This window comes from Ptiloglossa arizonensis, chromosome 6 (genome assembly GCF_051014685.1).
Source record: "Ptiloglossa arizonensis isolate GNS036 chromosome 6, iyPtiAriz1_principal, whole genome shotgun sequence".
In the NCBI taxonomy this organism is placed as follows: Eukaryota; Metazoa; Arthropoda; class Insecta; order Hymenoptera; family Colletidae; genus Ptiloglossa; species Ptiloglossa arizonensis.
Window position 1 is genome coordinate 20321424 of NC_135053.1, and position 13734 is coordinate 20335157.

Sequence of the window (13734 nt, forward strand, 5' to 3'; positions counted from 1 at the left end):
AGAACGAACGAAACAATGGAACTCGTTGAATACGAATAACGATAACTGGTTAAATTACAGTTTTGCGAAGATATTCGGGAATAATTGTAAAAAATACTGGTCATAATTCTTGATTGAATTTCATTCAGAAAATCCTTACTAATATCCGATAATTAGTGTATAATAAGTACGAAGGTGGAAAAATTTTCCACGTAGTGTTGTTTTTCCAAAATTCTTTTTCTCGATTGTGCTTTTTTTGTAAGGTATATTTCGAGAGAAATATTTATGAAAATAATGATGTAGAGTAGATTCTTTCATCTGTAATATTCTATTGCAAATATATTTAACGTGTACAATTTCCCTTTTTATAGAAATGTAAATAAAATACATTCGACTTCTTTCGTTTTCAATATTATTTCAAGGATTATAAAAGCGAGAATTTACCTTCTCGAGTTTCGTTTTAAATATTATTGAGAGGATTGTATTATACAAGCGAGAATTGAATTTACGTTTTCAGTATTGTTGCAACTATTGTGAAAGTAAAAGGCACAATTTTTTTCTTCGCCTCTCGAGTCTCATTTTCAATGTCATTCGAACGATTCTGAAATCGAATTGTTCCCTCACCTCCTCGAATCGTTTATCCAATTACCTGGACCAAGAATTAAATTTTTAGAAAATAAAATTCAAAAATTCTAAATTCTAAATTTTTTTTCCAAATTTTTTCTTCTAAAATATTCCAAAATTTTAGTATCTTTTCAATTTCGGTGAGGATCATTGACCTTCGAGGATTGTTTACGCTTCGTTTCGTAGTCGCGCGACTTATACGACGAAGTAATTATTGCTCGCGTGTATCTACGTACACGGTCGAAACCTCTTATCGTTCTTCGAGTTCGACGATTAAAACCCGACGTCGTTCGTCCTCGATCGTGAAGAATATTAGGTAATTTGTATTCGAATGCTATTGTACGAGCCGCGACAATACGTCATTTTCTCGTTAAACTCGCGGAAGCACGGGACCATGAACGCGAAGTTTTGCGCGGTGGCATTCGTGGGTAAGAAAAATGATAAAAAAAAGAACAAAAATTTCGTGGATTATAACGTTGATAAAAATGTTGCACGAAGATAGCAAGTTTGGCTCATTTAACCGTGGGGATGTTACTGGGATGGACGTCACCAATGATACCAAAATTAATGGCGGAGGATTCGACCTTGAGGATCACCAAGGACGAGGCCTCTTGGATGGTGTCGTTGTTCAAATTTGGAATGGCCTTTGGATGCTTTATCTCGATATTCGTCGTTGACTTGGCCGGTCGAAAACTCGCCATATTGGCGACCATATTCCCTACACTTTGCAGTTGGTTCTTGACATTATTGGGGAGATCGATTCTGGTGAGTCACAAGCACGAGTGATCTAAATGTTCACGATCATTTGGAGTGATCGACGAGAGAGTGAGAAATTCGTTCGTAACTCTAATTTTCGAGTTAGTCACAATAGTAGTTGAACAATTGATATCCAGTGCATATTCTATTGCTGGATGTTCGCCAAGAAAAATAAACGCAACGAAATTCACCTCGATCTCGAAATTCAAGGTCGTAGGTGCATTTTTCACTCTCATGTGGGAACGAAGTTCTCTTGGAAAATTTACTATCGTCGGTTTCGACAAAATGGTTTCTGTTCGCGATACAATTGTTCGTTAGAGGCCGAGTTAAACTTTCGACTTGTGTATTTTATCATCTTAACGACTCTGTTGTCTACTTACCGATAATTCGCTCGTTTAAGTTTTTCTTTTCCTGCGTCGGAAGTCTGGAATTCGAATAACACTATCTTACATGATGAAATTCTCCCTTTGGAATTTTTTCTGAGAAATTAATAACAATTGAAAAATTTCTTCTTCAAGTTTTCTTCCATCTTGTCTCAAAGAACCATCACAGAACTGTAGGGATCTTCGTCAGAATTTTAATAACAATGAAAATTCAAAAAAAGTTCCTATGAAAATTCTGGAGTTCGAATAACAATATAAAAAGAAATTTGTATTATAAAAAAAAAAAAATTCCGGAGTGGGAATAATAATACAAAAAGAAATTTGTATTATAAAAAAGAAATTCCTGTAAAAATTCTAGATTTTGAATAACAATTTAAAAAGAAATTTGTATTGTAAAAAAAAAGAAAGTTTTGGAGGGGGAATAACAATACAAAAAGAAATTTGTATTGTAAAAAGAAAAATTCCGGAATGGGAATAACAATACAAAAAGAAATTTGTATCGTAAAAAAAAAAAAATTCCTGTAAAAATTCTAGAGTTCGAATAACAATTTAAAAAGAAATTTGTATCGTAAAAAAAAATTCCTGTAAAAATTCTAGAGTTCGAATAGCAATTTAAAAAGAAATTTTTATTTAAAAAAAAAAATTCCGGAGTTCGAAGAACAATAAAAAAATTAATTTATATCCATAATACAATATTGTATTATTTTTTTGTAAAAGAAAAAAAGATTCCTGTAAAAATTCTAGAGTTTGAATAGCAATTTAAAAAGAAATTTGTCCTTGAATTTTCTGCGCCATCTTGTTTCAATGAATCACTGGAGAATGACAGAAATGACAGAAATTTTCGTCAGTGTCAATAATTCTCCGTTGAAATTTTAAAAATTTCAAGAACTCGAGTAAAAAATTCGAAGAACCACTTTGCACACGCGTGTACACGACTTTAGAGCGGGAGAACCGAACCGCGAAACGGGCGATGAGGTTTTTAATTTCGCACAGCCTGATGAATCCGTGACCGTGTATCACGGTGTCGGTGCTTTTATAATTTTCAGACTCTGTATTTGGCACGGGTCGTAGGCGGTGCTGCCAGTGGCATAATTTTCACAGCGGGTTCGATGTACGTGACAGAGATAGCCCCACCGCACGTACGAGGCGCTCTGGGTAGTTGCTTCGTTTTAATGGATTATTGCGGTAATCTTCTGGGCTATGTGGTGGGTTCGTTCACCAGCATGGAGGAGTACTCTTACGTGGCGATCTCGGTATCGACGGTGCAATTCCTGTTGTTCGTCTGGCTACCCGAAACACCTTACTATCTATTGCGCCGGAAGCGTTATGGGGCTGCCATGGACTCGTTGATATTTTTACGCGGCCCGATGGTTTCCGCCGAGGAAATGGATTCCATAATAAGATCGGTGGAGTGCGAGCCGGAGAACAGCGGGGTGTTCTCGTCCGTTCTTCATCTAATCACCCAACCAGGTAATGCACGCTGTCGGGGAGGTGTCATCGTTGGTGTAAATAATTCATCGTGAATAACGTCCTTCACGGTGTACGGGGTATCCTCGATAAATGGCCACGTTCTTTTTCTATAAAATGTATCGAATTATAGTAGTGTCCTGTTAGCTGTACGGTAAGTTCCTCGATAAATGACCACGTTGCACCTCTATAAAACGAACAGAATTATCTCTGCCACTCGGTACGTTCACCGTGGATAATGCCCTCTTAGCTGTACGGTAACTTCCTCGATAAATGGCGACCTTCTCTCCTCTATAAAACCTACCGAATAGTCTCCACTATTTTTTATGTTCTTTATGTACTTCGTAGACAATGTTCTTGGCTGTGCAGTAACCTCCTCGATAAATAGCTACATTCTCCCTGTATGAAACGTAACGAATCATCCCTACCACTTTTTACGTTCTTCGTAGGTAATGTCCTCTCAGCACTATAGTTACCTCGATATATGGCGGTGATTTCCTATCTATAAAACGTACAAAATTATCTCCGCTACTCTTTCCATTCACCTTGGATAACGTTCCCTTAGCTGTACAGCGACCTCCTCGATAAATGACAGTGTCTACACCTCCGTAAAACGTACCGAATCATCCCCACCACTCCTTACGATCCTCAGATCTTCGTAGATACTGTCCCACTTTTCGTTCAAAGTGCGATAAATCGACGAAAAAGAGTCGTACGCCAACTTTTAATAGTTCGTTGTAAAGGTAAAACTTCCACCTTTACACCTATTCTAAAATCAATCGCGAACAAAATTTACCAAACCGTGTGCAGGTCTCAATCATAAGATGAAAAAATAGAGGATTTTCCCTCTAGAACGAGCCTAAGAACACCTCCGTTCGATCATCTCTCACAAATTTACGACCGTTCAAACGTTAATAATGTTTCGATCCCTTAATTTCGCTGTCAAGCGTTCCACTCGTTGAACGAGCTGTACAATTTTGAATTTTTCAGGCGGGAAAGAATCTCTCCTGATCGGTGTGTGCATCATGACGATACAGGCGTTCTCGGGCTCGATAATTCTGATCGGTTACGCCCAGACGATCTTCGAGTACATCCACGATGATCATCTGCCAGTATCCTACTTCAGCATCGTTCTGATGTGGATACATCTGCTCTCCTATCTTCTCTGCATCGGTCACGTGGATCGTTTAGGAAGAAGACCTCTGATGATCATCTCGATTGTAGGGGTCATCACCTGCAGCTTCATCCTGGGCGTTTATTTCTGCATACAAGAGAATCGCATCGAGGTTGGATCATTGGGGTGGATGGCATTGGTGGCCATGGTGTTCTACGCCACGAGTATATCGCTGGGTTTGGGTAGCGTGCCTTTTATCGTGACGAACGAAATTTTCCCGATGTACGCGAAAACAACCTGCGTGGGTCTCTGTTTCTGTTGGAACTCGGTGTGGTCGTTTGTTATGGTGTACGTTTGGAGCGTCGTCGCGTTTCAACGGAGCATGTACGCTGCATTCTGGCTCGTCTCCGGATTGAATATCTTCAGTATACTGTATCTGATATTCTATCTACCGGAAACGAGGAAATTATCGTTCGTGAGGATTCAGGAGAAGATCGTTTCCAAAACGAGGTATTAAAAGCGTTGTGATCCATGGGTGGATGTTTCTAAGGGGGATGGTAAAATTAGTGAAGAAAATTTTGGTACTTTCGATAAGTTCCACAGGTTTAAGAAATTGTAAACTTTGCGGAGTACTCGTACAAATGTGTAAAATGGAAAAATTCAAGGGTAGTTTTATGAATGAAAGTCTATGTTTAGATTGTAAGTAAAAGTAAGCTTTCGAAAATATTAATTAACAATCGAAGAAAGAGTTCGATTAAGGTGGTCTAGTCTAGACTGATACTTGTTTCTTGAGATATTTTTAAGAAAGTTCTGAATTATTTAGGATCTTATCCGAAATGAAAAAATCAGAAATTATTTTATTCGGTACGAACGTGGCTTTAGTTGATATTAAAATCGAGAGAAAATATTGAAAATTGACGGAATTTCAAAGTTAGATTGTTCATTTTTTTCTCATCTTTTTCTCATTCAGGTGATAAATACTCAGTAAAGATTCTTTTCAAATTTGGTGTCGATCGGTTAAATAAAACTTGAATCACTATAGTGATTATTTGAACCAGAAAATAGCGTTTAAAGTTTCTCGTATCAAATACGTATGTACAATTTTATCAGCTCGTACATCGATCCATGAAACGCGTGGATATTTTATCCTTTGTCTCTTTTTTTGGCCATGTTTATATAAAACTAGTAGATAAATTTCACAGACTATACATCTCTACTAGGAACTCTGATTTGCTTGGCGATCAAAGTCAAGCTAAACACGATGAATGTTTCAATACATACCTGGAGCGATCTAACGAGACTGAAAGAACTTCTTTTTCCAAATTGGAATTCTCTAACAATAAAAAACGAGGAGAATTCGGGGAAAAATATATTCGCCACTGCGATAACCGTGAAATTTTCTTAATTTTGAAAATCCAGCAGTATATACTTTGAGAAAATAAGATAAAGAAAAAAGAAATAAATTTTTCAATTTGAAATACGTTTGAAATATGTACGTAATTGTGTTACAACTTTCTCACAATATTTACTGTAAATAATCGTGGATGTACAATTCCTCGAAACCTGTGAAACGATGGTTTGTTATTATTCTAAGTGTCGAAATTATTTAAAAAATTTTTTTTCACAGTTGACGCCACTGACAATTAAAACTGCTATACGCGTGTAAGTGATCAGTATAACAATATCAATTCCATCGTTTGAATTAAATTTCAGTCTCTTTGGTTTTTTGAAATGATTGCGAAACCTGGATTAAAAAACCACATAAATTATTTATTGAAAATTTCTCAAACAGCCTTTTAAAAGTCATTTTTTCAGAATCTATACAAACAGGTACAGTAACACGATCGAATTTACAATAATATATACACATTCGAGGATGCGAACAGTCCGGGGCAATCGAGTGATTGCGTCTGTGTGTTGTTCGAATTTCGAATTATACTTTAAGCGGACAATGTTCGCGAATCCGGACGAATTGCAACGAAAACCGAAGAAGGAGAGCTCGTAAGAGTCTAATCGAATCGATCATATTCGAATCGTATTCGTCGCTGTTTGCTCGGAAAATATTCTCGTCTGATAATATACAATAGAAAAATACGGTCAACCACCTTCGAGTTAAATTAATTACAATACGTCCCGATAGCCTCGAACAAGTAAAGATTGTTTCTTAAGTTTTCGAATTGTTCGTCTTCGAGTGGGAAGACTCGTTACCACGACGAATAGTATCGTCATCGAATCGCGAAACGTCAATGTCGATCCACGAGTTATGCAAATGTTCATTCACTGGATTCGATACCCTTGGATTCGATTTTCTCCCCCACCTGTCTCTTGTTATCGTTCTTAGATCGATCGAGGAAACTTTGCTGATTTGTTTGCCTTCTGTTAAAGTTTTCATCGAATAAAGCGACCCAAATTTTACCATTAACGTTTTACCGTCAAAGCGTTGCATAATGTTTGCGAAAACCAATTAAGTGAATTAGCGAATATCTTACCAAAGATCAAAGTCTTATCCGAAGCTTACAGTGCTCTGTCTTTCGACAAAAGGATTTTCAACTTATTGAAATAAAAAGTAGTAAAAGAATGTAATTTAACGACATGTTAAAATTAATTAAAAGTCACTAACTCATCAATTCCGAAAAGTGTATCGACCGAGCAAAAAACAAGACCGATCGTGTAAAAAAATGTTCATTATTCGCCAATATATTATATTTTCAGTCGTTAAACGTTTCTCTCTCTGGACGCTGTTCTTATTTTGTAATACGAATGACCAAATTATGAATTCCTTACGGCAAAATTGGTGAATTTAAGAGCACCGGTAAAATTGGGGTCACTTACCTTACTTAAGATGTATTATTGAACGCAACAGGAACTCGCGACTCACGAGACCCCTTCTGCTTCGTCGTGGGACCCCCCACCACACCCGGCCGATTTCCACGCGTACTGTGCAAGCTGTCGAGATGATTTGCGGGACGGTGCAGGAGCGAGAGGGGTACTCCGCAAGCTCCGCCCACCCCCCACCACCGACGGTCCTTCGCGCGGCACGTGACACCGCCGCTCGGCTGGGATCGCTTCACTTCGTCTCTGTCGGGCAACGCGTTAGTACGCGCGACACTTTCACGTTGAATGCATCGCACGCACAATCCTCCCTGTATCTTTTCTCTCTCGCGTTCTTTCTTCATTCGTCTCTAATCCGGAAAACCTTTCTCCGCAACGTTTCCATTTTCCCGATCTTGTACTCGATAACACGTCTCAACTATTCGCTAAATAATTCCTTTTCGAGAACTCGAGACAATCATTGCCACTCAACAAGTTCCCCGATTTTTGTCCCTTCATCGAAACTCGTCCACTTCTAATTTACCACTTTGTGCGTCCATTCGTTAACGCGAGAGCCTCGATTCTCGGAAACGTCGAAAACGTGCTTGTCGGTTAGGAATCAACCCGGACGAGTTTTCCCCCGTTTAGCGAGCGTCTTAAAACCGGAAAACGAACCAAGTTTCGTAGACCACCCGAGACAATGTCCCCCCTCGGTAAATGTACCTTCTCGATCGTCTCGAAACGATAACGTCTGCCCCGATGACAAATCGTCCAGGCAAAGTCCCGACGTGGTCGTCCTCGAAACTCGATAAACGATGTCGCGAGAAACTCGAACGCTCGCAGAGGGGTCGATCGGTCAGATTCTATTGCTTGGAAGCAATTTAGCAACTGGCTGCCCGACCACGTAACCGACGATCATCGGCCAAGAAACCAGACGCAATAGTCCCTTCTCGCGTTTGGACGCGAGATCGTAGTATTCTTTCGCGGAGATAAATTATTATTCATCGGTTCAATTTCTCGATAAACGGTCCGACGATTGGCATCGATCTCGAACGAATGCATCCACGGAGGCCCCAGGTGCGTGGAATTCGGTGGTAGCTTCGTGAACGAGGTGTCCGGATCGTTGTTGCGTACGTCTCTACGGTCTCCGGGACTTCTATTTCGGCACCAGTACGGTGATCGTACTTTCTGAAACACACGGACCGGGAAACCCGTACGTTGATTCGTTCAACGTTCGATTGGAGCACAACGGCGAAGCAACAATAACGCGGACAGGTAGCGAAGACATTGAACGATGTTCGTGGAATACAATTTCAAGATCAAAGGCCCTCTGTTCAGTCCCCCGTCCAATCCCCTCGATGTTAACGCTATTTCACGGGGAACGATCGAGGGAATTTCGTGGTAATTTACTTCCCTCGAAATCGTAAACGATCGGTTTTCCTTTGTTCGAGGAGGGGGCGGAGACCAGCGCGAAACAATAACCGAAGCGCTACGCGGTCGTTCGTTCAACAGAGCGAACTTACTCTTCGCGTGGATCACCGATTCGGGCTTGAACGTTACCGAAATTGGTCCACGAGTACACTGTGTATCAGTACGAACCGATCCTATGATCGACAGGGGAGGTTGATTCTACGAGAAAAAAAAAAAACAAATCGAAAATATAATCGAACGAAGTTTGTATGTTCGAGGCTTTGTTTTCGAGAGAATGGACTTTGATTATTCTCTGAGGGTGCAACTGAGATTATATCCGAGGTCGATTTTTCGTTAATACAGTGTGCTATTGTCCATCTCTGCTCGGAGAGAGTTTACCAACGAGACGAGTAATTTTTTACACGGTTTGTTTTGTTAATGGAGAAACGTATTCGAACAATACCAAAGGTTCATTTTTACGAAAACAAAGAACGGGTAAATTTTATTGTATATTTTGTAGGTGACTTTTTCATCTCTTTCTTGATTGTAGTATCGATATTGGGATACCCCGGATACAAGAGCGCAATTAGTGGGCAATATTTCGAGGGGTTATTTGGCACCTAAAAGCAACGAGAAAAGTTTGTACAAATATATGTTCTATTTCGCCGTGTTCACGAGATGTATTCACAGGAGGTGCTTGAGATGAGAACCTCTATTGTATGAACATTCTGTTACGCGAAAGTTCTATCGTACGAACATTTTGTTAGGCCAAAGTTCCGCATTATATGGACGGTATGTTTCCTGTTACAACAGTGAAGTCTGTAGTTCCGTTCATTTCCAAAGTGGGCGGAGATTAGCGCGAAACAATAACCGAAGCGCTCCGCGATCATTTATCCGACACGACTGAACTTAGTTTTTGGCCGAACCATCGATTTGAGGTTGAACGCTACCGAAATTAGTTGACGAAAGCATGTAATTTTCAGATCAATTTCCGATAACATAATTTGCCGTGGGTATTGCGTGTAAATCCCCCCCCCCCCCCCTCCATGACGGTGAAGTTCGTTAACGTTGTGTAATCAAGCTTGTAAACGCCACCAAACACTCGGTTTCGGGCATTAAATTGTAAAGAGTGGTTCGCTAGAGTTTGGCTACACCAATTTTGGTGTTTAAACGTCACAGTGAGTCGACGGTTTGTAAACGTGCGTTATTTATGTTTCTCGTGCGCGATTTTAAACACACGGTTTATTTTCGAACGTTCGAGTTTATCGTGGACAGCTCTGTGTCGAATCGGAAACTGTCAAGGATCAACTTTTGAGGAATTCGACCGTAGATTCAGACCATCCTGTACACGGTTACACGATTGTTACGACTGGGTGTTACGCGTTTGTGGGAAACGCGACCGATTATACGGAGAGTAATGAGAAAAAACGAGAAATATCGGGAAACAAATTTACCGAGAAAATAAAGTTTTAATATTTTAGTCCAGCGGTATCTTTCGTAAAACGAAGTGTATACATTAAACTCGTGAAAAGAACGATCGATGAAATAATAATTGCTTCGGTGTAATCGTAATTTTGGTCAAAAAAGAAACAGAAGAATCGTCTATTTTATAAATAGTTAGAGACATTGTTTTCACTTTGAATCCACAGTCTAGCAATGTTGGTGGATAAACTTTGAATTATTTCTTCGGAAGAAGCTAACATTTTTATTAAATCTACAAATCCCGAGATTATTTGCTATTCCGTATCCAGTATTCATGATACGAACCGGATCCTTGCAATTATGGAACGAATTCGCGTGGAAAGGAATTTTTAAAGCGTACAGAACTGTTGCTCGAACGAGTTAAAGTGGAACTGTCGCGCACGCTCGTATGGAAAATTATAATTGGAACAAAATTAATTGACCTCTCGTAGCTACTTTCCTCGATACAAATCACATCGGTTCAATCCCTTCGGAAGGAGGGATGTCACCCTTTTCGTTCGTGTAAATAAACAAAATTTACATGTTTCAAAACGTCTTGCACTAATAAACTATCAAATAAAACACCTATTTCCCAATTGACGATACAAACGAAATTAGAAAGATTCTATGGCTCAGAATTGCCTACGAGCAAAGAAACAAGAATGTAAAATACAGCGGTGGAGATTTCGTTCAATTACATTGTTTATAAAACCGATTGACTTTGAAAGAATAGATTCATACGCAATTAATTTCGCGAGGAACCTTCTTCGAATCGCGATTCCAATTATCTTGGGAAGTAAATCCAAGTTGGGATCCTGTCACAGAGTGATTGGATAGTCGAGCGTGGTGCGGATAGTGAGTGACCTTGAGCGGCCGATACATTCGGCCCAGACCCGCACTGCGCAACCGGCGGCGCAGTACTGGAGCGCGGCTATTGCGTTTATTCCACTTCCCTCGTTCGTAGCTCGCGGTAGGCCCGGCGCAAGTGGTGGGGGCGTTACCATGGTTACTGGGGCCACTCTGAGCTGCACAACTCTAGTCTGTACGGTAACGCGCTTACCAGTTTTTTCTTTGGGGCTCTCCGAGGCTGTGTCTGGAAACTGGACGTGCTTTCTGGGTGGTCGTCTCGCGACAGGACTTTTCTCCAAGGAGTGAGCGTTCTGTCCCGTTGTGGAACTCTGCGTCGGTGTTGCGGTCGCTTTGGTTTCGTTGTTGGTCGCTGCCCGACGAGAACTCAAGCAAGATGTAGCGGTCGTGGTCGGTGGCTGGGTCGCGTACCTCACTGCTGGAACCTTCAAAGGACACTTCATAAGACCTATTTTGTAATTAGCAGCCGGCCACGAAGGTTCTTTTTAAAACAGACGCGAGGTACACAGGCTCGTTCTCGAAAGAGAAACCTCCGATTTTCGAGACCGACAGCCTCTCGCGTACGATTAAAATCGAGTCCACGATGAAACGAAAACAAACAAAACGCTTTCGTGGAAATTAAAAAGTCACGAGGGGAAAGTATCTGAGAAAATAAAGGACACCTTCGGGTAACCATCCGCTGGGATAAATTTATTTATACACAAAAAGGGTCACCCCGTACGATAAAAAGTATCGTCCCAATCGTGGAGAGATACGGGTTCGTAAAATAACGCGATACACGGCCTATAATAAAACGTATCGGTCAATATGTTTTTCAACCAAGTGGCGTGTGATATTTGAAACGCGCGACGAAAATAAACGATCCAAAGGCCGCAAGTGTCTTTCCTTGGGATTGGATTTTTTTCTGAATTTGTAAACAATGTATCCACCGTTGTGTGCTACGAAAAAAAAAGAAGAGAATAGTCGCGCGCGTTTCGCGCGAAAGTAATATTTTTACATCGTACGGGGCTTTATTTTTACGCGACCGATAGTTGGCGTTAACTTTGTCGTACTGAACGTTCAAGTGATATTTATATTGGGGCGGTGGTGCTATAAATGGAAATGTCGTTCAACGTTTTCACACGAACAACCATTATCCGATAATTCGAGGGCGTCGTTCGCGATCTTAGCGATCGTTTCCCCCGTGAATCGTATTTCATTTCAACGATGAATTTCAAATTCGTTGAATTACGATTTTCACGTAGGATCTATCGATCGCGGAAAAATCGAAGTCGTCGCCTATGTTCGCGTTCCGGATCCGGTTCGATGCAATTTTAAATCGATAGAATCACGCACGTGGAGTCACGTTCTTGAAATTGAACCCGCGTTACGACCGGATCAATGTTATCGTTAATTTTCACCGTCTGTTGACCTGAATAATGTTTGTTTGAGGAACCTTCGTCACGAAGGACGTCGCGACGTCAAACGCCTTTCGACGAGTCCAATAATACCCATACGAGTTCGATTTGGGTACCGATATTCATGTATAACGTCATCCGTAGAACAATCTACATTAATCAGAGTCTGGAGCCATGATCGAATTCTCTCCTTGTGTGTGCGTGTGTTTGTACGTGTGTGTTTGCATATGTGTTTGTATGTGTGTGTTTGTAGCCGCGTGTCGAACACGGACACGGTATTACAGCGTCCCGATAAATAATTAAAATTGAAAGAACTCTCAATACTCGGTTGTCAGCGGTCTGTAATCAGTTATCGAGAATAATTATTGACGGTTCTGGCTTGTTGCACGCGTTCGGAGATCTTTCACATTGGGAACGATGCGCTGGTTAAATTTATACGCGCGAGACGAGACACCGATAAATCTGTCAAAACGAAACGAAACGGTGAATTTGGCAAATTGAGGTAAAATTGGTAATTTTGTAAAATAATTTAACACGGGGAATTGAATATTTTAATCGTTTCCGTCGGTGGTTCGACGAGAGGAAAACGATTATTCGGGAAATTTGTTTTTACGTGCCCGATCCAATGCGTTGCGAATTATACGCGCGTAAATTTGCGCATTTCTTTTTCGCTCCTCGATGCACGCAAATTTGTTTTGCATCGAGAAAAATTATACCCGACTATTTACGCAAATTAATTCTGTTTGTAGAAATATCAACGATCTTGATGATTCGCGAAAAAACTATATTTTTTATATTTTGTATAAATTCAGATAGAAAGAGATACACTTAAAAGTGAAGACCGAAATAAATATAATATTTACCTGGAATTCTTTTTCGCTCTTCTATCTACGGAAATATAATTTCTCTCGATTTCGTTATCGATCTTCGACGGGATGCAAATTCATTTCGCATCGGGCAAAATTATACTCGACTCGACGCGTTATTAATTCCACACCCAAGAATATTAACAATCTCGATAATCCTCCAAAAACAACTGACATTTCATTAGCTCGTGTTAATAGAAAGTAATGCGCGCAAAAAGGTCTAAAATATTTATCTCTCGGTGTTACTTTTTTTTTTTTTTTTTTATTAATACTTGTTCGCTGTAATATCGACCCGTGGTGGATATTAATGTAACGCAATTATGGTGGACCACTTCCGTATTTCCACCACGAACTAGTTCCACTGGTATTAATAGCTTCTATGCCGAACGACCCTTAATATTATCTCACCGATGGGATAAGTTTAATTTTAAATACGTGACCGCCGAGGTGAAACGTAAATCAGTAACGTTTAATTTAGCCATCACTGAGGAGATAACATTATATCCGGTAGCGTGTCTTGTAAGAAGGGAGAGGACGGTCCCCTAAATTTCAAAGATAAGGATTCAGCAGGGTGCGGTGTCGTGTAATTATAGGATCAA

General features: G+C 40.2%; 2 protein-coding genes across 5 annotated transcripts in view; one reads left to right on the forward strand and one right to left on the reverse strand.

Annotated features, from left to right (window-relative positions):
- The first annotated feature begins 929 nt into the window (after nucleotides 1-929).
- On the forward strand, nucleotides 930-4954 carry LOC143148232 (facilitated trehalose transporter Tret1-like). 3 transcript variants are annotated; one of them, XM_076314359.1, is made up of 4 exons: nucleotides 930-1031; nucleotides 1102-1368; nucleotides 2789-3212; nucleotides 4200-4954. In XM_076314359.1, exons 2-4 carry the CDS (start codon nucleotides 1132-1134, stop codon nucleotides 4838-4840), a joined length of 1302 nt encoding a protein of 433 aa, XP_076170474.1. In that variant the 5' UTR covers nucleotides 930-1031; nucleotides 1102-1131; the 3' UTR covers nucleotides 4841-4954. The 3 variants fall into 3 exon arrangements, with proteins under 3 accessions (XP_076170474.1, XP_076170471.1, XP_076170472.1); XM_076314356.1 differs by having other exon boundaries at nucleotides 956-1031; nucleotides 1106-1368; XM_076314357.1 differs by having other exon boundaries at nucleotides 979-1027.
- Nucleotides 4955-8193: 3239 nt separating this feature from the next.
- Nucleotides 8194-13734, reverse strand: part of LOC143148233 (uncharacterized) — a 47248-nt gene continuing 41707 nt past the window's right edge. For both annotated transcript variants that reach the window (XM_076314361.1, XM_076314360.1), the window contains exons 7-8: nucleotides 11066-11297; nucleotides 8194-8322 (exon numbers count right to left, since the gene is read on the reverse strand). In XM_076314361.1, the coding sequence (XP_076170476.1) occupies nucleotides 8291-8322; nucleotides 11066-11297 (264 nt within the window). In that variant the 3' untranslated portion in view covers nucleotides 8194-8290. The remainder of the gene's footprint in view (nucleotides 8323-11065; nucleotides 11298-13734) is intronic.